The sequence below is a fragment of the Cheilinus undulatus genome, linkage group 8 (assembly GCF_018320785.1).
Source record: "Cheilinus undulatus linkage group 8, ASM1832078v1, whole genome shotgun sequence".
Taxonomy (NCBI): Eukaryota; Metazoa; Chordata; class Actinopteri; order Labriformes; family Labridae; genus Cheilinus; species Cheilinus undulatus.
The window spans coordinates 23,296,884-23,320,957 of NC_054872.1; the positions used below are offsets into that span (position 1 = coordinate 23,296,884).

At 38.9% G+C, this 24,074-nt stretch overlaps 2 protein-coding genes across 3 annotated transcripts; one reads left to right on the plus strand and one right to left on the minus strand.

The window, feature by feature from the left end:
* Nucleotides 1-40: 40 nt before the first annotated feature.
* On the plus strand, nt 41-8,111 carry ubxn11 (UBX domain protein 11). Its single transcript, XM_041793017.1, has 14 exons — nt 41-514; nt 596-636; nt 2,619-2,735; nt 2,823-2,923; nt 2,997-3,048; nt 3,123-3,202; nt 3,284-3,368; nt 3,465-3,682; nt 3,763-3,840; nt 3,912-4,020; nt 5,559-5,662; nt 5,774-5,844; nt 6,363-6,512; nt 7,047-8,111. Exons 1-14 carry the CDS (start codon nt 444-446, stop codon nt 7,210-7,212), a joined length of 1,443 nt encoding a protein of 480 aa, XP_041648951.1. The 5' UTR covers nt 41-443; the 3' UTR covers nt 7,213-8,111.
* Nucleotides 8,112-8,286: 175 nt separating this feature from the next.
* Nucleotides 8,287-22,249, minus strand: cep85 (centrosomal protein 85). 2 transcript variants are annotated; one of them, XM_041793011.1, is made up of 14 exons: nt 22,121-22,249; nt 21,134-21,193; nt 20,894-21,025; nt 17,135-17,928; nt 15,763-15,893; nt 15,397-15,514; nt 15,109-15,294; nt 14,462-14,614; nt 12,321-12,475; nt 12,096-12,213; nt 11,507-11,557; nt 11,319-11,426; nt 10,968-11,211; nt 8,288-10,044 (listed from the first exon to the last, which is right to left on the minus strand). In XM_041793011.1, exons 2-14 carry the CDS (start codon nt 21,171-21,173, stop codon nt 9,881-9,883), a joined length of 2,394 nt encoding a protein of 797 aa, XP_041648945.1. In that variant the 5' UTR covers nt 21,174-21,193; nt 22,121-22,249; the 3' UTR covers nt 8,288-9,880. The 2 variants fall into 2 exon arrangements, with proteins under 2 accessions (XP_041648947.1, XP_041648945.1); XM_041793013.1 differs by lacking the exons at nt 20,894-21,025; nt 21,134-21,193; nt 22,121-22,249 and adding an exon at nt 18,610-20,851 and having other exon boundaries at nt 8,287-10,044.
* Nucleotides 22,250-24,074: the final 1,825 nt, after the last annotated feature.

A 24,074-nucleotide genomic window follows, 5' to 3' on the forward strand; every position in this document is an offset into this window, starting at 1 on the left:
ATACTGAGACATATGTTCAAATGTTTTAAAACCCCACATTTTTATATTTACAGCTTCATAATCGATTTCACTGGAATACATTTTCTTGTTGGAAATACTGCTTGTCTTAAGTATTGTTATTTTTTATTTTCAATTTTTTTATTTATTTATTTATTTTTTTTGCAAAAAATGAACATGGATAAACATCCAGTCGTATGTCAGTCATAAGAATAGGTCACATAAATATAAAAAAACTACAAAGTTTGTATGACAGACGTTTTAAAGAAACAGCGCCCTCCAGCGGCTCAAACGGAACCATCCAAATGTCATTCCATAGCAAACCCCTGCGTTGCTATGGGCAACAGACTCCAAACAAACTGAAAGAAACTCGTGAAGTTACTCTCGACAGGCCAGTACCTGACCCAGTCTGCGATATTTAGACTAACCCTCCATTGAGAGGTAGAATGAGCTCGCCTCTGTCCATGCTGAAGAAGACGAGGCGCACTCCTCTGAAGAGCCCTCTGAATGAAAAACCGTAGGTTACTCACTGGAACATGAAAACGAAATGCTAATTTTTGTGTGACTGTAGATTTATTAAATTGTGTTTGGCTTGTAGGAGCATTGAGAAAGTACCTTTCAGGAGGAATCTGTTAAAAGGTAGGTTGTCTTCTTGTCTTATTATGGTTTTAGCCATTTGGCGGCCCCAGGCAAGGAGCATCATGAGGCTCTCCTCCATTTTGCTTTAAGCAATCGGCACCAGTGAGGATGAATATTTTGAAGTATATGTTTCATTTAAACAAAGACAACGAAATACATAAATACAGGAGTAGGCAGAACTTGCTAATCACCTTTTAAATAAGTAACAAGATGACTGAAAGATTACACTTCTAAATAGTTTAGCACTCCTCAAGACAAGATAAAATAAATAGAAATAAAGAATATAAACACTTTAGGTGTAATATCATTTTTTTGCCACAGATTTAAAATATAAAAATTATTGTTTTGCAATATTACCACACATTCATTCAAACAATCAACCAATCTTTGTTTCGATAGTGCCAATTCATAACTGAAGTTATCTCAAGACGCTTTACAAAAAGGGCAAGTCCAGACCACACCCTCCTTTGTGGCCTATTATAATAGACCAGTGTTAATTATTGGTATTATGATAAATAGCCTACTATACCCTATTATAATAAAGAATGTTTTGGTGCTATTGTATGTGTTTTGTGTACCTTACTAATATTCAACATCCTCATCTTTATTATTTAGGCTACAGCCTTTTTATGTATATTTCCACTGGTGGAGTGAGGGGGTGGCTTATGGGGCTTAAACTCCATTAGCCCCATTTCTCAAAAGCCCTGAATCTTTAGGTTGGTCAAAGTATTTATTCTGCTTAGTGTTATGATCAGTAAATCCCAAAGGAAATCATTCAAAGTTTACAAATGGAGATGGAAATGTAATTCTTGTAGGCAAACTGAAAGGCAAAGAGATCACACAGCAATACAAAAAAAACTGTCCAGAACCCCAAATTTTGCTTGTGAAAAAGAAACACCTGGCTTTTTTGCCTTTATTTAGGTAAAACAGGTGAAAATGTTATATCTTCAAAATGGTTCATTATGGTTTTGGAATGATAGCCACACTTTTTTGACAGTTTTTTCTTTAAAATAGATTATGTTGGCCTTAAAGGATGCTTTTTTGAGTTGGAAGCGCATTATTTTTTCCCTGTAAAGGAGTTTGATGCATGCTGCTCCTGCAGCGTGGAATCTACTACTGGAGACTTTGTGTCTTGGGGAGCTGGTCTTTTTGAATCTTTTCAAAAGCAGATTGAAGGTGCTGGAGAAATATGAACCATGTTGTAGATGTTTTTGACTAATGGCTTTGTGCTCTGTTACTTAGAATAGGTTGGTTCGCGGGGTCCGATTTGCTGGTGGGATTTACCCCCTTTGCTACTGATAAACCCTCCATGATCAATTTTCACCCCACGGGGAGATGGGAGAGATATGTTTTATCCCTGCCTCTGCTCCAGCTGTCCATACCTCTGTTTCTCATTGCAGAAAATGTTACTGTTGACCAAAATGTGTTTTCCATCATTTTAAACTGTAGAGGTGGAGCCAGAGTTATATGAGATTACAAGTACTGACTAGTACTTATTCTGACATGATTATTTTATACAAATAAGACTGAGTAAAATAATAATAGTGAAATAATAAAGGCAGCAGATTCTTATATTAAACCACATTAAAAGGTTGGGGTCATAAAAAAAAGAGTTTTACTGAGAGCATTAAAACATGAATGACAAAAGACAAAGATGTCAACATCTATACATGACAGCACATAATAACATGAAGCAAAATCAATCAAATACATCACTTAAACATTATTGAAGAACTGCATGTGAGGAATATAAACAAGCTAGTTCATTTGGAATAAAGAACTGAATTCGTACTGAATTATCAGAGCTGTGTTGTACAAAGGATGTGATGCCTTTTTCTGCCCCATGCCTTTTGTACCCAAGGTTAAGCATTTATATTTACCAGAGGGAGAGCTGTTCCTACTATACAGATGTATAAACCTGATCCTAGTAACAGATAAAACATCAAGAGCCTTTTTTAAATGTGAAAAATGTCTGATAACAGAGATTCAGGCAGAATTGGCAGCTGAAGATGAATCCTCTGATCAAACTCCCTCGCAGACCTCTAACACTCCAATCCACCTTGTCTCAACTTCAAAGCCAAAAGCCCCTTCAAAGAAAGGTAAATTTAACATATTTACTCATTAACCAGTTTATTTTAATGGCATGCACGGGATACTTTTACCTATGTGCGAGTCTTCACACCCAGGTGCTCCACCAAGTGACTTTGAGCTCATGTCAGCCATGATGCAGCGAGTGACCCTGCTGGAGAGAACAGTGAGGAGCCAAGCACAGGAGATAGAGCAGAAGGTAGTCCCTGCGACAAAACTAAAAATCTAAAGTCTTTCAAATATAGCTCTAAAAATAGTTTTTTTTTCTAAAGGACAAAAGGATTTCTGTCCTGGAGGGGAAACTGAGGCTTCTGAAGGAATCAGGTAACAATCGAGTCTGATACATCTAACATTCACGTGTTTGATTTGGACTTCACCTTTTCATTGTCTTTTACTAGAGAGCACACGTCATACTGAAAGCAGAGAGGATGTTAAAAGACGGTGCCAAGAACTGCAGAATCAAGTGTGTGAAATGGAGGTAAGCTGAATAACACATCAAACTCTTAGACTTCATATTGTGATCATTCTACCACTCTACCATCTGATTGCTGTCCTGCAGAGGTTTCTGAATGACTACGGTTTGATCTGGGTTGGAGATGAAGGCGAGCAGCTACACAACTCAGAAAGCGACTTCTGGCAGCCAGGTGGCTTCCGACAGCTTCAGCATATCCTCTCAAAACATTAACTGTATCTTCTACCTGAAATAAGCCCTAACCTGCTGGTTATCTTCTCTGCTTAAGACACCTCTGAGGTCAGGAACTTCCACATGAACTTTGACCTTGTGCTGCAGAGGATCAAGGAGCTTAACGTCCTCGCCGGGGAGGGAGAGTGTTTCATTCAGTCGACCTCCACAGGAGCTCAGCTGGCAATGAAGGATCCTATTAAACTGAGTCTGTATAAAAACGGCATTGTCATGTTTAACGGACCTTTCCGCTCCTATCAGGAGCAAAGCACAAAGGTTAGCTCACTAGAGCGAGGGGAAAATCTGAACACTTAAAAAAAAAAAAAGTTGTCTTAATTCTGTTTTTGCTTTTGCAGCAGTGCATGCAGGATCTGATGGATGGGTATTTTCCATCCGAGCTCCAGGACAGGTTCCCAGATGGTGTGCCTTTTGAGGTTTGTTTTTGTTTGTATGAGAGCAAATATGTGAAATTAAGTTCCTACAGATTCAGATTTTATTTGTGCAGGTTCATGACAGACGAGACAAGGAATTTAGCTCCAGACTACCATGGAATACAGAAGCTGATCTTGGGAAGAAAGATGAATCATCAAATGTCTTCAGCTTTCAGTCACCTGGTCTGTCCTGCAAACATGACACCAACATTACTCTCAAATATCAGAGACACACCAATCTCATCTGATTTCTAGGCTTGAACAATGACTGGTACAAATTACTAATGCAAATGTAATACGTTTGCCTCACCATGTGGATGAGACTTTTATTTTTCATTTTAAGTGCATGGCAACATATTTCACTTTGCTTTACTTTGAAAAACTAAATGGAACAGTTTTGCATAAGTTTCAGGTGGCTTTGAGAACTTTTAAAACAAACAGCTGACTCTTTAACATCCCCTCCCTCTCAGCTACATTGGAGCCTGTTGAGAAAAGGCTGCTGAGAAAAGTATGTGTTTAAAAAAACATTTGGTTTGACCATGAATGACATCAGGAAGTTTAGAAATGAAAACAAAGAAATCCTTTGGATTACATGTAAACTATTATTTAACATTAAAACAACACTGTAACTGACAAGCTGTGAGCTCTGTAGAGCACTGAATAAAAATATGCCCCTTTTTATTGAGCCTTAAATCTAATTTTATATATTGAACACTTTTGCAGTTTGGTTCCCTGAGGAAACCCTGAGAAATTCCTAAATGACAAAAGTCAATTCTTCAAGAACTCTGTAGTTCAGACCTAAAACCTCAGTGTTTTGTGCCCACTATTAAGTTCAAGAAATAAGGGTTTTCTTTTTTCTACAAAAAGCAGCCGAGATAGGTCTGTTGATTTCTGCTTCTATGTGCAGCCTATACACCAGCTAGAAATAGCAGAAGTTGCAATATTTGCTGATACTTTTTTAGCTATCAATGCTGATAAAATAATGCATCCCAAATCTGATGTGATCCAGTACAATTTAATGTGATACAATATGATATGAAGTAACAGAATTTGATACAATTTTATTCAACATGCTACAATATGTCATGATACATTATGAAACAATTTAATTCAACATGGTATTACATATGATTTAACATGATACAATTCAATATGACACAATGCAATACAATACGATAACACACCTTCATTCATGTAATTTATTTAAGCAGCACCTTGAGGAGTTATTGAGTAGTGATGCTGTAAGTACCACTACACCACCATATTTTCTTTAAATATCAACATTTGCCTCCAGTCATTTGAAAGCTTTATCATGATGAAGGATGACAAAATAATGCTGCATCAATATCTTAAACCCACTCCAACTTTTTTCAAAGTTGGTTTAAAAGAAGTTTATAAATAGCTTAATCAACATGGACTTCAACATGGGACAGAAACACCAGACTCCTGTTTAGTACACCATAACTATAAGTAGAACAATAGAGCTTCTGAAGCATTTAAAATGAGCAGCACCATGAAGGCTAAATATGGCAGAACTTGAAAGGAAAGATACATGAAATTACATACATACCCATGTAAAATGTAGAATGTAAGTGCTCTGTCCAGATTGGGACCCATGTCAAAGTAAAATTGGTATCAGTATCAAATTGGTTCATTGCTCCTTAAAAGATGCACTAAAGGTTAAAATCCTCTGCTTTAATCATTCATGTTAAATGTTTTAGGAAAGACTCTGAGCGTGGATCAGTTCCTGAATAAGATGCCCAGGATGACTGTGAAAGCTGGTCGAGTGATTAATATCAGAGACTCACTGAGGACTGTCCTACAGGTAAGCAGTGACAGGTTTCATGTGTTTGAAAAACAGAAGATCATTCATAAAAATGTGCATGTTTTTGCTTTTGAACATCACCTCAGTATTCTCTTATCTCCATGTCATCAGGGTTCATGTGACACCCAGAGCAGCTCAGTGATCCTCGTGGACACGCCGGCACTGCAAGCCATGAAAGAGAGGTAAAACAGAGTCAGTGGTAAAAGCAAACGGGTTCATGACTTGACAAATATATTGCTATGTAAAGTTTTCTAAGATATTACAAAATATAAACACAACATGACTATATGACAAAGAGATCTGGAATATATCCTCATCTGAAAGTAAATAACATTTTCCATTAAGGATTTTTCAAGAAGACAGTGAAAGAATTAAGATGAATGATGTGTATGATGTTCATATCTTGTATCTATGCAGTCATTGAGAGTCTACAAGACAAAACTGGTGTTTTATGTTGTTATGTTGTTATAGGGGTTGAAACTGTTCTACATGAAGTAACAGTGATTAAAATGCTCTTTAGCCACAACAGCTGATTGTAAAAGTTTGAGCAGATTACTGTGTGCTACCAGTCTGAAAAATAGGGCAGGTCACCACAGATGGCCAGCTCTCGTTAGCTTGTATTGGGGTCTTAGATTCAGAGTCTCAGACTAGTCTGAGCTTTCTTATTGTGTCAAATGTGTCTGCGTGTAAAATTTTACAGACTGCAGGGAGTCAACCCTAACCGGCCTTCTTCTGCCAGAGGTGTTATTACGCTGAAGGTGAAATCAGAAGATGGAAATCATACTTACATACTGAAAATGAGCTTCACGGAAACCATCGGCCACCTGCGGGAGTATCTGGACAAACATAGGTGGGAAGAAGCCACGCTACCCTGCACTGACAATGTATCTCTTGAAACACTATTTCATACTGAACTAGTTTTGTCTAAAATGTAGATTAATTTACAATAATTAATCACATTAAATAATAGCATAACTTAAAAATGTAAGCAGATTATTTGGACTCTAACTGCATCAAACAACCATCCACAGTAGCTTTGTAAATTAGATAAAGACACATGCCAAAAATATCTAATCTTCATTTTTATCATTTTATCCACCCCAAAAATGAACACTGTTACATCTGCATTCAGTCTCTCCTCCTCCTGTACCTGTCTGCATACTTAAAATAACAGAAAAGAGCTGAGGATCATCCGAACTACAGCTTCAAAATACATCTTTTAATGTGTAATCTTTTTTTGTTTACAACAAATCTATGTTGCTGTTTCAAATGCTTGTCGCAAATTTTGAAGCCATTTAGAAGCATGCTCTTTCCAGTCCTTTTATTATTTCACCTACCTGTAAAAGCCTGTAATTCACTGATATCACTATATTTTACATTACAGAGGGGCTTGTCCACATGGTTATGACATCATCAGTGCATACCCACAATGCTGCTACGACGAAGACAGCCACACACTCCAGTTATACGGACTCACATCTAACGCTTATTTGCTGCTGCGAAAGAGAAAACCACCACATTCACTGGCTGAAGTCAAACAAAACTGTTAAAAGCTTCTCCATGTTTGTGAGAGACTTATGTTTAATAGCAGCAGCTGACATTTGTTACTATAAATGGATGACCTGACACAACCTTATTTCCCACAAACATGATGTCAGATGAGATGATTTTCAGTTAGAGTATGAGCACTGTGATTTTCTAAATGTAAAATTTGTTCAGCTCTTTGTGTGGGACTCACTGGGATCGAATTATTACATAACAGGAGGACAGGGATTGCTGCTTTTCTAAAAACAGACTTGGTGGCTCCACTGTGACTGATAGGTGCACTACAGTTTTTGGCACTGAGTAAAGAATATGTCTTTTTGTGGAAACATTTCTTTGTGTCATTTCTGGTCAGAAGGAAAATACTCGGTCTTCTGACCTTCTATACCCTGATGTTTTTACATTAGCCTTGTGTTTTATTGTGTTTTATTATCATTTTTCATTGTACAGCATTTTGGTTGACTTTTTGTTGTTGTAAATGTCCTTTATAAAGAATGTGGATTAGATATAATGGCAAAACAATGTTTAATAATCAACTAGGGCTGGGCAAAACCCTAGGTTGATCAAAATCTGGGTTAAATTGTCCTACTGCAATTTTCAAATGACAGATGCAATATTTTTAAATCTAAAATGTTTAACAATTTACCAGTTTGTTTTTTTGCTGTGGAGATGTTACAATCTACATATCATATAAAAAATTAAAGTGCCAATATTTATTGAATTGTTTACAAATCCTTTCAAATACAACAATTCGTATCAAATTTGTAATTTTAGTTTAAATAACTGCAGCAAGATATGTCTTTCCTTAAGTTCAGCCCTAGTGTATCTATTTAATATCGTGCTGGTTAAAATATATAATAATTTATTGCTTTAGTTTGTTGAAAATAAAAGAAAACTATTGCATGTTAAATTGAAATTGCAATACGGGGGAAAATAATTGCAATTAGATCTTTTTTTCTTATATTTTGTCCCAAAAATCAGGCATCATGAAATTGTATAAAAATGGGAACATTTTAAAACAAAAAGCAGAAAATCTTTATTTCTAAAATATGCAAATACAAACAAGGACCAAAGTATGAAAATATAAACATCTTTTCCCTTTTGCAAAAAACATTTGAGATGTTAAGGCATGCGGAGCCTGACTTTTTCCTAAAATACATTTTGTGCTACGTATGTTTTAAAAAGGTCCCATGAAATGAAAAATGGCTTGTGTGTCCCTGGATGTTGTTGCATATTTTTGTATCAAAATCCCTTTCACTTCCTGTAAAGTGTCAAGTTTTTTAATGGCTTCTCCTACACACGGGCAAATATAAAACTCGCCTGATGACAATGTGATTGAGGGCTGAACCAGCCAACCCTTCTGATCATCATTGGCATAATTCTTGTTCTCTGAAAAGTTATCACTTCCAGTCTTTTAGCGCTGCCCAACATTAAAACCAGACCAAACATCCTAATTTCATAAAAACAGGACAAACCACAGGAGAAAACTACAATCTTGAAACACTTCATGGGACCTTTACACACTGTGGACGCTAAGTTTGCTCAAACGCATTAATTAATTAGCACATTGTTACAGCAACACAACCCACTGAGTTGTCAATGCAAACAAAATAAATAATACTGAAGATTAATACTGTTGCTCAGTCATACCGATATAACATTTAACCTCTCTGTCTAATGCAGTTCAGCCTGAAATATACATTATACTGTGAAGTTACACAGAATGAAGAGTTTCAACCAACCTCACTCATCTAACAGGAACAAAAACAGTGTCGGGCCTCCACTAGCTCCAAAGAGATCTGCTACATTCAGAGTCAGGGAATGTATCGACTATCCTACTACGCTGAGAGAAAGGTCATGTTAGAAGAGCTTGCTGCAAAAAGCCCTTTGTGGTTGGTCTGAAAATGAATTAGCATCGTGGTTGCAAACGTGACAGAAAGGCACATGTTGGTGTTCATTCAGAACGAGGCCTGCAGCAGAGAGGAGCATTCACAAACATTCACAGACTCGACCAGAGTTTTTCTTTGGTATCAAAACTGTTGGAGGCCTGTCGGTGTCAGAAGCTGATTTTTGGTATTAAACCCTTCAATTTGTACAGCTTTTTAGTCAAATGTTACAGAGCTGACCATTTTAAATAATGGCATGTTAGTAACATTTCCTCATTAATGCAGTTCAAAGCACAGAGTTAAATACTTTCAGTTGATTGTCAACCACTTCTTGAATAATTCCCCTGCTGAGGAAAATTAACACTTAAATAAATTATATATGTGGGACTTCTAAACAAAAAGCTATCCACTAGAGTGGAACAAAAAGGATAAGACTGTTTGGTTACTGATGCTATCATGTCATCATTATTCAAAAAGACACACGCACACAATGCTTAAGGATCAAGTATTAGAGGTAAGTTATTTCCTGTTAGCCCTTGGACTGAAATAGATGAACTCACCAGGGGATGGGGGGGTTCTGAGCTACAGGCAGGCGGCTCGAAGATAGACGTACTGTCAGTCTAGAGAAGGAGAAGCTAAACCATTTGGGCTTTCCTCTGTCCTCATTTTTAAAAGATTAAAATCCAGTCCTTGTTCTGACATTCAGTAACTGAAAGACGAGCCCATTTTAGAGTCTCCAGAGGTGAAACTGGGCTTTTGTAAAGTTTATTCCATCATCTGGGTGCAGAGGTTATTGGGTGATGCAGTTTTCTCCCATATCCTGCGCATAACGGTCCAATATCACATTTCGTAGTTCCTCAACATCACGACGCAGCTGCTGAGCTTCAACAAGCTTCTTCTGCAGGACCTCAGGGCTCATCCAGTCTTCTGGCTGCTCTGCCATAGGTGGAGGCGCTGGTAAAAAACAAAATATGAATCAAATTAAAGTCCCTGTAAAGTGATTTAAAAAATCTGTGTTTAAGGTTTGCTGTATGACAGGCCACTGTGTTATGAACCACCAGGCCAAATTTCAGGCATGAAAAACATCTCCAAGTTTTAAAAATTAAGCTTCAAATCATAAAAGTGAGGCAGTAAAATCTACTCTAGGATGGTATCGGCGTGTCCATAAATGAGTTGAAGCCACAACGACTCAAGAGAAATACCATCCTCTCTCAAACTTAAAAAAGTGCTTCTGATCAGAGCACAGCTGCCTGGCTCTGTGCCAGAGCAGAGACAGAAGTTGAGGATTAAATTTACTGTTTTCTGGAACAAATCTCTCTGCTATGTTAGTTTTAATGACCAGTGAGCCACAGTGGCTGATAGTGTTGGGAAATTTATCTCACAGTGAACAACAACACAGAACGTAACTGGCTGTTAACTTTTAATGAAGGCAAACACATCGTCTAACAACAGACTGTATAGAGATGAACTGTTCTGTAATTCTACATCATTGTAGCATTGGGGGGGGGGGGGGTAAAAATTCCCCATCAAGACTGGTGATGTCATGGGCTTTTACATTTGCCCTGCTCAAATAAAACCAAACCAGGAAAGGGGTGAAAAACTTTCCAACAGTCTAAATTAAACATTCAGTCACACGTAGATCTCAGTGTTTTCACGTTTACAGCATGAGATAATTTAACAGCGGACAGTGTAAATTATCATTTTAACCTACGTTTTAACTTAAATGTTATTAGAGTGTTAACTTTGTCATAAGTTAGAAGCTAGGTTCAAACTAAGCTACATTTGAACTTACCCATAGTTGGTGAAACCCATATTTTGTATTTGAAAATCAGTTTTTAGCTCCTATAAACAAGAGATGAAAAACAAACAGTGCTTACATGTGAGGCCGAGCAGCAGGGACAGGTTGGGGTCTTGTCCCTGCGCTCTCTGTGTCAGGATGCTGCACAGGGAACGCAGGTCGCTAAGGCAAGAAGCGATCTCTACATGCAACCTCTGTGTAAGACGAGCCCCGGCAGGCTGCATGGTGGAGGAGGCCTGGTTGGTGCTCCTTTGCTCGGGGTCGCTCATTTGCTCCTGCAGGGTCAGATTCTGCTCCATCAGCTCCTGGTTCTGGGCTGACAGCTGAAACAGAATATCACTATTTTAACTTTGTCATTGTTAATAACTTCTCAGTTCCTGCAGATCGTACAAAGAATAAGGATCATTTTGAGGGGACTGGTCCATCTCACCTCTTTCATGGCTGTGTGGAGCTCCAACACATTCTGCTCTTTGGCCAGCACCTCCTCTCTGAGAGCCTGAGAGCTGCTCTCTTCCTGAGATATCTGCTCCTCTAATGCCTGCACACACAAACAGTTGGTGACTCACAAATAAGAGGAACCACACAAATCATCAAGATATAACATGATAGGATAAACACCTGAATCTGTGAGCCAAGCTGTTCCATCATTCGGTGCTGCTTCTCAATGACCTACACAGAGAAAAATAGAAGTTATAAACAACTTTCTACAACCCATTCATTCTGCCTTTTTGCTCTGTAGGGAAGGGAGAATCTGACTTTATTCTGAAATGCTTTTTGTTAAGGACTAACACCGTTTGCTTTAAAGGTAAGCACTAAGTTAAGCAGCAGGTGCAGAGAAGCCATAAACAGAGCACTAAACTCTAACAATGACTAGAAGTCAAGGTAATAAATACAAATTAAAAAGGTAGATTTACCCTTTGCCGGAGCATCTGCTGCGACAAGCGTCAACCACAAGTAACATAAACTCAATTTCAGGGAAATCAGAACTTCTCATTTGTTCACCTTCTTTGAAAACACACTTCCTCTAGGCTCACTTGCTCAGATGTTTTTTCAGGCTAAAGTCATTCGGGTTCAGATAACAAAACCAGAACATATAATACACCTCTGAACCTTTGAATAAAAGATGTATTCATTTAAAAGCTGCCCCGGGACTATTTCAAGCACCCAGAAAATCTCTATTAAAAGAAACATAGACAAACAAATGGACCTTTTTAAGTCTCTGCTGCTCCTCTCTTAAAGCGTTGTTCTCTCCTCTGAGTTTCTCGATGTCCAGGGATGGCAGTCTGGCACCATCCTCCAGGCCCTGCTGAACCCTTTGCTGCATGCTGATGAGATAAAATAACACAGAAAGCATATTTAGTGATGTGTTATCACAGTTTGAATTCATACTCCCACTGAGGAAATGGCTCCGTTGTCAGACTGTGTGTCATACTCAGTGATGGTGGTCAGCAGGTCTCTCTCCCTGCGTTTCTGATCTTCAAGATGTGTGTCTTTTTCCCTCAGCTGGGAGCGCATTGTCTCCAGGCAGCCTTCAGCTTCTCGTACTTTCTCCTGTAGCTGAGTCACCTTCTGCTCTGCTTCTAGAAGCTGATGGAGACATGCACAAATCCAGTAAAAATACGTGACAGAGTAGCCCGAGATTCTCTCAGTTGAATTTAAGATTTCATGAGACCCTTTAAAATCAAACTTAGGGTAAACATCACAGCAATTCTGACAACGTAAGTAAGCATACAACTTAAAACAGCACAGAAAAAATCATACTAGTTAAATTTAAGGGCATCTTTACATAAGCATAATTTCAAGGTTCCCAACTAAGCTTTAATATATTCAAATTAACAGGTGAAAAACTTAGTCCACAGTGAGTAAAAGTTTAAACAGAAACAAAACTGCTTAGTTGTCCTGTTTACTTTTTTATCTTGTCATCTTTAATTCTTTAGATGTCACATCATTTTGTCCCAACATTCAGTGTTTGGCCAGTCTGCCTCCACGGATGGGCTTTCGATCTCCACTATAATCCAACAGGAGTCTCCACCATATTAGTGGTCATAGTAAACAGACTCACTACATGGTACTAAAAACAGCTGCACTACTGTAAAATCCAGAATATACAGTAAATAGCCCTGGTATATAACAGGCAGTCTGTTTTTTGGAAGGAGTCACAAACAACTGTTTGTCTGAGTAATCTGCATGTGTGTGGTGTCAACACGATTGTTTTACTGCTCCAAATTGCGTCATAGCCTCTGAAAATCCAGAATCCGAAATATCAAACACGTTTGATAGTTCGATTCTAGGGCTGCTAACTTTAACTTAATTTCAGCCAGGATTTCATCCCGAGTCTTTCCCTTGTATTATGATTTTTGCTTCACCTGTAACATGCCAGGCAGCCTGTTGTGGAGAGACAGCAAGACGGTATCGACAGACATCCGTGTTTTGTTTTTTTCTGAAGTCACGTGATTACGCGAGGTCATAGGCAGGTCGGCAGGTGTGTGGTCTCCAGTGATCTGACAGTCTGGCTGAGTCGTCTAGTGTGTGCGTTCACAGGATTAAAGATGAAAAATCTTTGGAAATTTTCCTGAAGTCTGTAGTCTCCCACAGTTTAAAAATCTTTCCAGATTTAAAAAATCGTCTAGTGTGTGGCTGGCCTAAGACTCCACTTTTAACACTTAACACCAGGGGTGTAATGGTACAGGAAAATTTTGGTTTGGTACCTACCTCGGTTTTGAAGTCAGGGTTCAGTACATTTTTGGTATGGTAACTTAAGTGAATAAATGACAGAATTTCTTATTTTGTGCTTTATCAAATTGTATTAAAATAGGCTGCATACATTATATTTAAATTATTTATAATGCCGCAATCTCCTTCCAAAAGGTCTTCAATGAATAAAAATATTACTAAATAAATACATTTTTGAATTACTAGGTTGTTTTCATTGATATATTGACATATTTATATCTGTTCTTTAAACACTAAAATTTCCCAGCCAACTTGAACTGGCCAACTGGCTGATGAGACTTTTTGTTGTTCCTCCTCGTGACAGTGACGTTCTTGTTTGAGCGGAACCTTTTCAAATGCTTTGATTGATCCGCTGGACAACGTGCTGTCAGTGACACACCTGCTGAATAATGCCAGCCCTACTGTTGTTGTCTTTGTCCACTGTTGTATTTTACTGGGAAACAAAGTCTTCCTATACACGACACTGTTATCTGGGAATATTCAGGCTGTTGCTGTCATTTGCTGTGGTTAAGCAGTCACCAGGACAGTGTGAGTTGCGCTCTGGTTTTCTGTCTGTGTATGAGCTTTGTTCCACATGTATCCGTTCGGTACATGTCTGTACCGTACAGAGAGGCCCATACCAAATCGGTACAGTACGAATACACGTACCTTTACACCCCTACTTAACACATAACATACTCAATACATTTATGATATGGTAATTATTCAACCATGCACAAAAGCAGAAGAAACTTTAAATTTTAATAATTATTAATTTTAATAATAATGTAAGCCCTTAATCTGAAGACTCTTAAGACTCCATGAATAACCATGGTGAACATGAATCAGAGCTGTTCTCACCTGCTTGTTCTGGCTCTGATAGTCCTCGAGGGTGGGCAGGTCGGCTAGGTATCGCTCCAGAGTCTCAATCCTCTGCTGGTTTTCCCTCTTCAGTTCTGACTCCTTCTGACACTTCTTCTTCAGGTTGTTGATGTGCTTGTCTCGGCTGCGAATCTGCACATTCAGGCAAGTATGTTTAGCAGAATAGGAAAATGCTCAAAAGTTAACAAAATAAAAGCAGCAAAAGGAAAGGAGAGAAAATGAATGAAAGATAAACAGTTTCTACCAACAGCATCACATGCTAAAATCTTTAATTTTTCACTATGCAAACGTCAGGATCTATTTTAATCCAAAATAAAAAGCTGTTATATCAACAGTATCTCAGCTCCTGGGGGGAGTTCCTCTTGCAGTGTTCTGTTTCATATTTATGAGTCGTCTTTGGCAGGAAATTTGACTGCATTTTAATGGTTTTTGTTATGTTTACAGAAATGAACAAATACTAACTTTTAAAGCCTCCCTCATGCATCAATACTGCTAAAACAGAAGCAAAGTGATCACCAGATGCAAAAATAATCTTTTAAACTTCTCAATACATCTAGTTTTTCATGTTACTTTGTGCTTAGCTGGCTCACAATACTGTAAGAAAACCATCTTATGCGAGCACTAACCCTCTCTTCCTGTTTCTTCATTTCCTCTGCGTGTTTCTCGCACGTCTCCTTCAGGCTGTCAGTTAGCCGCCGTGTTTCAGCCTCGACGGCCCCCAGTCTGCGCTCTGCCTCTGCTTTTTCTAGGGCGGCACAATCAGTGCGCTCGGTAAACTGTGCCCTCAGAAACGCATTCTCCCTCTGAGCCTCCTGCAAAGCCACCATATGATATGTCAATTAGGAAACAGATTATTGACTAGAAAGATTTGTTGGGATCATGAAAGGGATCTCAGTGTGGTTTGGAGGAATGACCTGTAGCCTCAACATGCACATATCCCCGTAGGAAGCCCCGCGACCTAAGAGAGCTCCATGGACCTGCAGCTCACTTTCTCTCAGACGCTGCTCCAGCTGGGCCATATGCTGCTTTTGTCTGCAAAATAAGGACAAAACTTAAGTCAACAGGCAGTACTGTGGGAATATTAAAATCTATTTAGAGTAATGAACAAGCCCTGGGGGTGGACTACAAACACAAACACTTAAAAACTACACTTAGTTTATCCTAAGAATGATATTTTTTCTCTTTTGGTGACAAAAATTATGCTTGGAATTAACAAGTGTAAGTTGTACAACACCACAGAAGTCAATATCCTCAATTAGCTGTACATTGATGAGTGATACCTGTCAATGATCAGCTCCTTCTCCTTCAGCAGACTCTCACTGGCTTTTACAAGAGCGTCCCATTTCCCTGACTCAGAGTGAACAGATGTTGAGTATAGAGACGGGTACTGACCCACTCCAGCACTCATTAGCTGTAGCAGAAAGATAAAAACCAAGCAAATTAGAAGTTAAAGGATAAAATAATCAATGGTGATGACACAACTGATAAATGAAATGTTAAAATGAATTAATTCATAACACTACCTGAGGACAGAATAGATTGAATGAACACAATACATGCGTTGACATTAACACATAAATAGTCCACCTTGGAACAAAATGTAAACACTGCTAGCCTTGCCTAGCCTGACACCAGATCATATAATCTGATACCAAAGCAGTCATGAGACAACGAAGTAACCAGAAACTTTGTTAACCCCATCACTGTGGATTTCAAACAGCTTCCACAAATGATAAATTAAAACTTGTTGGGCTTCAGATCATGCCAACGTCTCTTTAAAATAGACTGCAATTTTATCTGTGTTATTTTCTTAAGGCTTTCTGTCAACATACTTAAAGCATTGCCAAATGTTGCTTCTAGTACCCTGAAGAATAAATTTAGCACGGTGAATGAATGAATGACGCTTCCCAAAAATCATGAATGCAATTACTAATAAAGTAGTTCATGTGAATATCTTAACAATTATAAGATATCCAAAATGGGCTTCTATTTAAAAAACCCTTCAGGGAGCCTATTAGCTTTTGAATATGAAAATTCTTCCCAGTCTCCTAATCTTAAATGACAAAATGAGTGATGTCAGTTCATGATTCCACACAAGGAACATTGAAGTAGCAACAGTCACTTCACATGGTTCAGCATCTGCCAGCAACAGCCAACATTTGCTACAGCTTTTTCAAGCTGTGAATGGGCCCCGGCAACAAGCTATTTAGCACTATTATGATTGTTATCATGGTAAGTATAGTACCTTCTGATTTAAATATGTGAAGAAATTTCACTTATTAACTGAATCTAAGAGCAGCAAACACCAGAAAATCCTCAGAAGTCCTTACGAGTTACATCCAATCTATTGACTGGTCAGACCCTGCTATAAAATAGGACAATGTGTCTGCACAGCCTCAGGCTTTGTTTAGTGGGACGTTATCTTGCCATTGTTGACCTATATTATAGAGTCAGTGGTCAAATTTCAATGTGCACAGACAACAGGCCGCCCCAAATGGTTACTCCAGTGACATTTACTCCATCAAGATTGATGGCTAAGAAGAGAAAAAGATCCCCTCTACCTTAACCTTTTATTAACACTCTGCTGTTCTATCTTTGTGTTACTTTTAATCTCTGGTGTACTATTGTATTCTGTTTAAGGTAAATGCTTACCTGCATTTGTTCCACTTGCAGGCGTAAACTCTCCAGTTGCTGCTTATGCTGCTGTTGTTGCTGCCAGCTGGAGAGTTCACTACATCTGTCCTGCCGCAATGGCTCATAACCCTTAGAGGCTGAGTGCTCCCTCAGCAGAGCCTGTGTCTGCAGGCTCAGAGGGTTTGCATAAAGTCCGGGGGAACCAGCCGCACTGGGCTGAGTTCCCCTCTGATTACAGGTCTCTGCTGTGCCAGAAACCCCAGGCCTAGCTTCAGGCAGAACCTTATAGCTGTGCTCCATGCCTCCTCTGTAGGCATCAGACATGCAGTCTGAGGAGTCTCTAATCCCGGTCGCCTGTAATCGGAGTCTGACATCGGGGCACAACCCCCCCAGCAAGGCTGACTGATTTAGCGTAGGCTCCACAGCAGGAGTGTCAAACCTCTGGCCCTCATCCACCCGTGTGAGATCTGTAGGGAAGAGTGAGTGGTCCAGTCCATTGACAAGGCTCCGGTAGCGACTCAGGCAGTCCGGCTTTGGCCCCACGAGATCACCTCCAACACCTGCCTGAGCATCCAAGTTGGGCGAAGAAGCTGATTTGGAGAGAGAGGAAGACTTGGAGGTGGAGCCGCTTGGTGTTCTTGAACCAGAGGAGGACCTGTGGCCCTCAGAGGACAGGGAGTCCTCCTGGAGACAAGACTGGGGCTTGGAGGCCGGGGCTCCGGCCGTGGATGGCATGACATGTGCAGTGGGGATAGGGATTTGACTGCGGATAGGCTGGAAAGGGGGGCTGCTGCTGCTGGTGCTGCAGAAATCTTTAAAGAACAAAAGAGGAGCCATTAGAAATTTCTCTGAATATTATTCTCACAGAATTAAATATACAGACAGACCTTATTAAATCAGTGCACAGTATCTGGAGCACTACTGCAGGCCATTTCCTCTATTTTCAGGCTGTGATGTAAAGTAGATGCAGCAGGGTTTATGGGTGGCCTACTTCAATGATGAGGTGTCACCACTGAAAGTATTAACTGGCTCTGACTGACTCAACCCAGGGAATAAGCTTTTAATAGACTTAAACCAATGCGTAGTAGGATAAAGCTTAGTTTTACAAGATTAAAAAAAGACAGTATGTTGCTGCAAATCATTGATAAAATTTTGTGTTACTTGCCCTGTCCCTGACTTTTCATGCAGCACTTTAATGTTGTGATAGAAGTGCTGACTGCGTCTCTATTTTAATTAGCATAAACCTTATAATTACTCCCTTAACAGCACACAAAGAAAAACACCCTGAGATTACAGAGTACACACCCAATCCACTCCAGATACATGCACAAAAACGTGAACAGACTCCATCTGGAAACCTCAGAGAGCACATTATACTTAGAAAGAATTTCACTATGACACTGAAGATCACCTCAAACCTACAAACATCTCCCCAGAGCAAGCCCCAACACAGTTCAATGTTACATAACTCTTATTCCAACAGATTTACAAACCTGAGAGACCTGCTGAAGTCTGGAAATCCGGCATTCACTTGAACGCAACAAACATGTTATTAGCTGTGGCATTTTTTTACAACTGAACTGAGGAGAGGTGAGCTACAGACGTTTTCAGATACAAACGATTTGTCCTCTGCATGTCTGGACCGGATAAACCTCTGAAGCTAAGACAGTTAGCGTACCAGCCGACCGACCCTGTGCCCAAAGCTGTATTGTCCTCGAACAGCCAGACCAGTTTGCATCAAGCTCTGAGCCAACACACAAACAGGCGTACACAGGAAAGGTTAGGGGTATTTATAGCCCACCTCTCAAGTTACGAAGTGATCTGTGGGTGCCGCTTATTTAAGCACCTTGCCTCCTCCCACTCAAAACACACACACACACACACACACCCACACACACATGTGCCTCCAAAGTCAAAAACTGAGGGGTATGCTCAGTTTACACCAAAATTTTGTTTACCTACAAACTCTGTGCAATTATACAGGAAAATAATAGTTGGTAGAAAGGTGGGAATATGACTGTAAAAATCCACCATTGGAAGAAAAAAAACTTTGATAAAAAAGGAAGCCTCAGGGCTTCACTGACATAAGATTGGCTGGAACAAGTCTAAACTACTCTGATAGATGAAGATTTACTAGATGTTAGCACTACAAACATTCCTTTCTTCTGACAGTATATAATGAAATGAAAAATTACCTGCAGCTGTAAAGCTGAAGGTCCCGATAAACAACAGGCTGATACATCAAAAATAACTCTTATGATGCGAAAAATTGCATTTTAAAGCTGCTTATTTTACAACTTGCTGTACATTATGATCCTCAAGAGGTCCTCTGAGGCTAACTGTCATGTTTTTAGGTGTGAACATTATTTGATGCGCAAGGGCAAAGCTGTACAGGTAATACTAGTGTGCCTCACAGTTGTAACAGTGAGTAGTAGATCCCTAAGAACAAAGGAAACATATAGACAGCAGATATACATTCAAATCCAATGAAGATACCACACACTAGACAGACAGGTGTGTAGAAAAATCATGCAAATTTAACAACTGTTCAAATCCACTACCACCCAAGACAGAATTTGCTTAAGGCAGCTTCAAACCTCTGCAGAATGCTGCTGTACAGGCCTTCTGCGAACAGTGTGCTCAAAGCATGTAAGAAAACATGGAGAACACCTAAAGATTGAGCCTAAATAGACATAGTGAAAGATATGCATCTACTACCATGACTGACAGTTAACTACACCTACCCTTTCAGGTTTAGTGATGTTTAACTGGACAGGTAAGTGGAGGAGTGCAGAAGTCTTGTAAGTGCACAAGAGTATGCATGGTTTGCATTAAATATGGCACATAGACACATGCTGCCACACTACTTGTGCAGAAGGAGTTGAAGGAGTTATGAAACTCTGCTGATTTTTGATACATTTTAAATAAATCATCCTCCTTAGGTGTACCTGCAGGATGTCTACACATGTGTAACTGCTGTCTCATTTGAAGTGAAGTCAGTAACATTTTGTGAAAGTTTTACCTTTAAGCGCTGATAGTCTAGGGATGATTTTTCCACTATTATTTTTCAAGTTTCCTTTAGGACATGGGGCCATGCAGCCCATCTGTCTATCCGGTACATGGAACCTTCCTGATAGCACTTGTCTGTTATCTTTTCCACTCTGTGTGAAACACATAAATATAGCACACAGACACCCCAGACATCCCCAAAGAGATTCCTGTTTTTTAGTGTGATAGTTTCTACTGTAATCATGTTAAATGTCTTTTAATGTGACATTTCATGCCACAGGCAAGGTTCAGATCCCATTTAGCAGCCCAGCCCTGGCTTCCCAAAAACTTGTCTTACCAATTAACCTTTACACCTAAGTGGAGCAGCAGAGCCTTTTGCATTTTGGTTTTGACTTTATCCATCTGCAAATTTCTACAACACCAACAGTTGATCATACAATTTTTTATCGCTCAATTAAAAAGCACAATAAACAACCACACAAATGAGAAGGCAAAGCATTTTCTTTTCTTAGCACATAGAAGGAGTTGGGGAAAATTCAGTGGCGTGTGCGGCTTCTCTCATTACAAAATCGCAACTTTCCAGTTAACTTATAAACCAATTTGAAAGTCAAGTATATCAATAGCAAACCACCTCACTGGATGCTGACATGTATATGTGGAATGTATATCAAGTGAAAACTGAAGCTGCATCACAGACTGACACACAGACTTCATAACAAAGTTACATAACACACTACAGGGAATGGAAGAACAAGCACAAGTCACCACCTTCTGTGCTGTCAGATGCCGAGGTGCCAAGACCAGTGTCCCCACTGTCCGATGTTCCAGGCCGGCGGCCAAAACGGCTTTGGAACTTCTCTGACACAGCTGGCGTCTGCCACTCCATGTCAGCAAAGCGAGCTAATGTATGTTTATGAAGGAAAGACAACAGCAACAGAGAAGGGAATCATCAACAAATACTGAACTAATACAAAGTTTGCACATGTTGACAGCTGGATCTCAACTTACCCGCTGGTTTGGATTCAATATATCTCTGTGAAGTTGTCATCCCATACAAGACTATTTAACCTGGTTGAGATGAAGACAGAAATTCCATTGCATTACAATTAAAAACTAAAAATGTACTTTTTGTTGCTATGATAAACAAACAGGCCAAAACATCACAGCCCCATTCTTTGAATACTACATTGATCTGCTAGTCTGATTCTGTATCTTTTCTCATCCTATGGCGATAAACTTGACGCGAAAAAGACTGGTGACAGAAAATGTGTGACAATTTTGTCCTCAAAGTGTCTTTCCTTACATAATATTTGTACTAAACGTCAATGACCAAGAGCAGCTTTCAGCTATCGACTGTTTTGTTCACCTATCAAACTCATCTGCCCTTCAACGTGCCAGAAACAGCCTCGCCAGACTGATCTCAGTAGCAACTAAAATAACAACATGAGCACATGTATTAGCGTTACATAATGGGTTATACAAACATGTATGTCCCTAAGAGGTTACAGGAACTTGTAAAATACTTGTGCCAAGATTATCGATTGATACACGAAACCTCAGATGTGGTCTGGTTGTCACTAATCCTCTTAAGAAGCGAATTCATAAAGGAAATTACTCGCTCACACTTAAGCAAGCAGGACAGGCTTGAGGCTAAACGTGACCTATTGCTAAACTGTAATTGTTAAAATATTGTGTTGCTAGCGAAATAAGACGACAAAAAATTGAACACATTGGTTTTAAGCGTTAACTTCCATATCTGTCCTCTTCGCGAAGCTCACTTTGTTGTACCGTACCTGAGGTGCTCTACATCGTTACCCATTCTAGCTAATCCATGACAAAACCGTTTCCGTCTTACAAGCTAGCTAACAGCTAACACAACGTTACCATTTGCCTAGCCACTTGGGTTAAAACTGACGTTACAAATCTCCACTGGCTTTCCTACTTTAATAACTGAAGCCGGGCTAACTGTCGGAGCATACAAGAAACGTAGGTTACCTTTTGTTTCACATGAACACAAAAACAGTAATAAATCTCGGTTTGATGATGGCAACCGACGCGGAATCCGTGCCATCCGCTGCTGCTGTTGTTCCGCTAGCCAACTGAACAGATCCCCTCTGATGGCAGACAACCCATCAAAGACTGAATGGGCGCTCGTTTATGGTCTCGGCGTCGCCCGTTAAACTGCGACACTTGGTGTTGTCTGAGAAACCGTTGAAGAGTTTTTTGTCTACCGAGTAAGCACAACCACCGTGGTAAGGGCTGGAGACTACAGCCCAACAAGTTTGGCAGCAGTATTTTCAAATCTCTTCCTCAAATGTCACTAATGAATTAGCAAATAAGCTACTGCGTTCACTCTGTCATGTGACAATGCTCTACTGCTGACAACCAAAACAAACGCATCTAACCAAGATACATTTAGATGCTACTATAGCTTAGAAAACAAGGCTTTAACAAAAGTTAAACGGATTTAACAGCATTTTTATGATTACATTTATAAATAATAACTCTGTCAAATGGGACTGATTCCATTTTACAAGATTTAACAAAAACGTATGTCAATTTTACGGTAACTTGCAACTGTAACGAGATGAGTAATAGGGAAATACAGTCTATTTCATGTTAGCTTTACATCATGCTTTAACAAATCCTGATGCCAGTGACTTTTGCAGATATCGTCTTCCGCAACGAAATGTGGGTGTCGGTTCACAAGAGAGGAACAGCTTCAAATGACTAAGAAGTGAAAATACCACAAATGCTGACATCATTTCGTTGTAGGAAGTTACTCTTGCAATAGTTAAAACACTTGCAACATCTGTGCAATTTCTTTACTGCCTAAACACGGCTTTGTGTGAAATAAAAGCTGAATTATTAATTGATACACTTTAAAAAAATCTTCCTAAATATTGAAATGCTAAAAACAAAAATAACAGTTCAGGGCCCTTAAAGTGATAAGACAGGTATTTTTTCCTAAAAAGACATTAAACGGTAGTCAATGTACTCTGATACTCTAAGTATATACCTTCAACTTTTATTAGACAGCAACATACATATTAGAAGGGGATGTCATGGCAGGGAATTGTTAAGACTTAAGCTTGTAAACTGCAACCATGTTAGTAATTGTACAATGATAATGATACAGATGTCAATAATCATATTTTAATCACAAAATATTTATGAATATCTATTCATGCAGGACAGTACGGAGGCTTCCCTGTTTTAAATGGTTGGACTAATGTATGTAAAACTACTGGTTATATCAACATTTTTACCATTTTTTTTCAATTTAATTTAATTAATAATAATAATAATAATAATTACTATTATTATTATTATTAGTAGTAGTAGTATTGTTATAGTAGTAATTATTATTTTTTATTATTATCAGCTGTAGTAGTAGTAGTAGTGGTAGTAGTAGTATTAGTATAAATATTTTTTGTGAGGGATTCCTACCAAAGTTGTAATATAGATAGTAGTTAGGTATTTTTTTTAAATAGTTTTTTTCTGTTTTTTTTTTTGTTTGTTTTTTTTTTTAAGTTTTTCAGCAATACAAGATACCTGTCAGGGGCAAGACCCAAAAGAGCTCTTAACTTTTATTTTATTTATTCAATAATGATGCATACAACTCCAGGCCTGAAATGACCATTTTGTGATGTTCTTGTCAATCAAATCTGGTGGTTTTACTCTTTCAAGGCTTGGCAGGACATGTCAACCATTCTGCTGTTGTCAAGACTAAAAATAAGGAGATTTTGACCCCAATTTAATTTCAGTTAGTTTTGTAAGCACCGAAATTGAGTTTTAGTTGGTTTATTCTTAAAGCTTACTTTGTATTATTTAGTTTCAGTTAACTAAAATGATTTGACTTAGTTACTTAGTTTTTGTTAACCTTGGTTCCTACACTATTGTTCAATAAATATATCCCCAAACACTAAAACTCTTTTCAGAAACATCT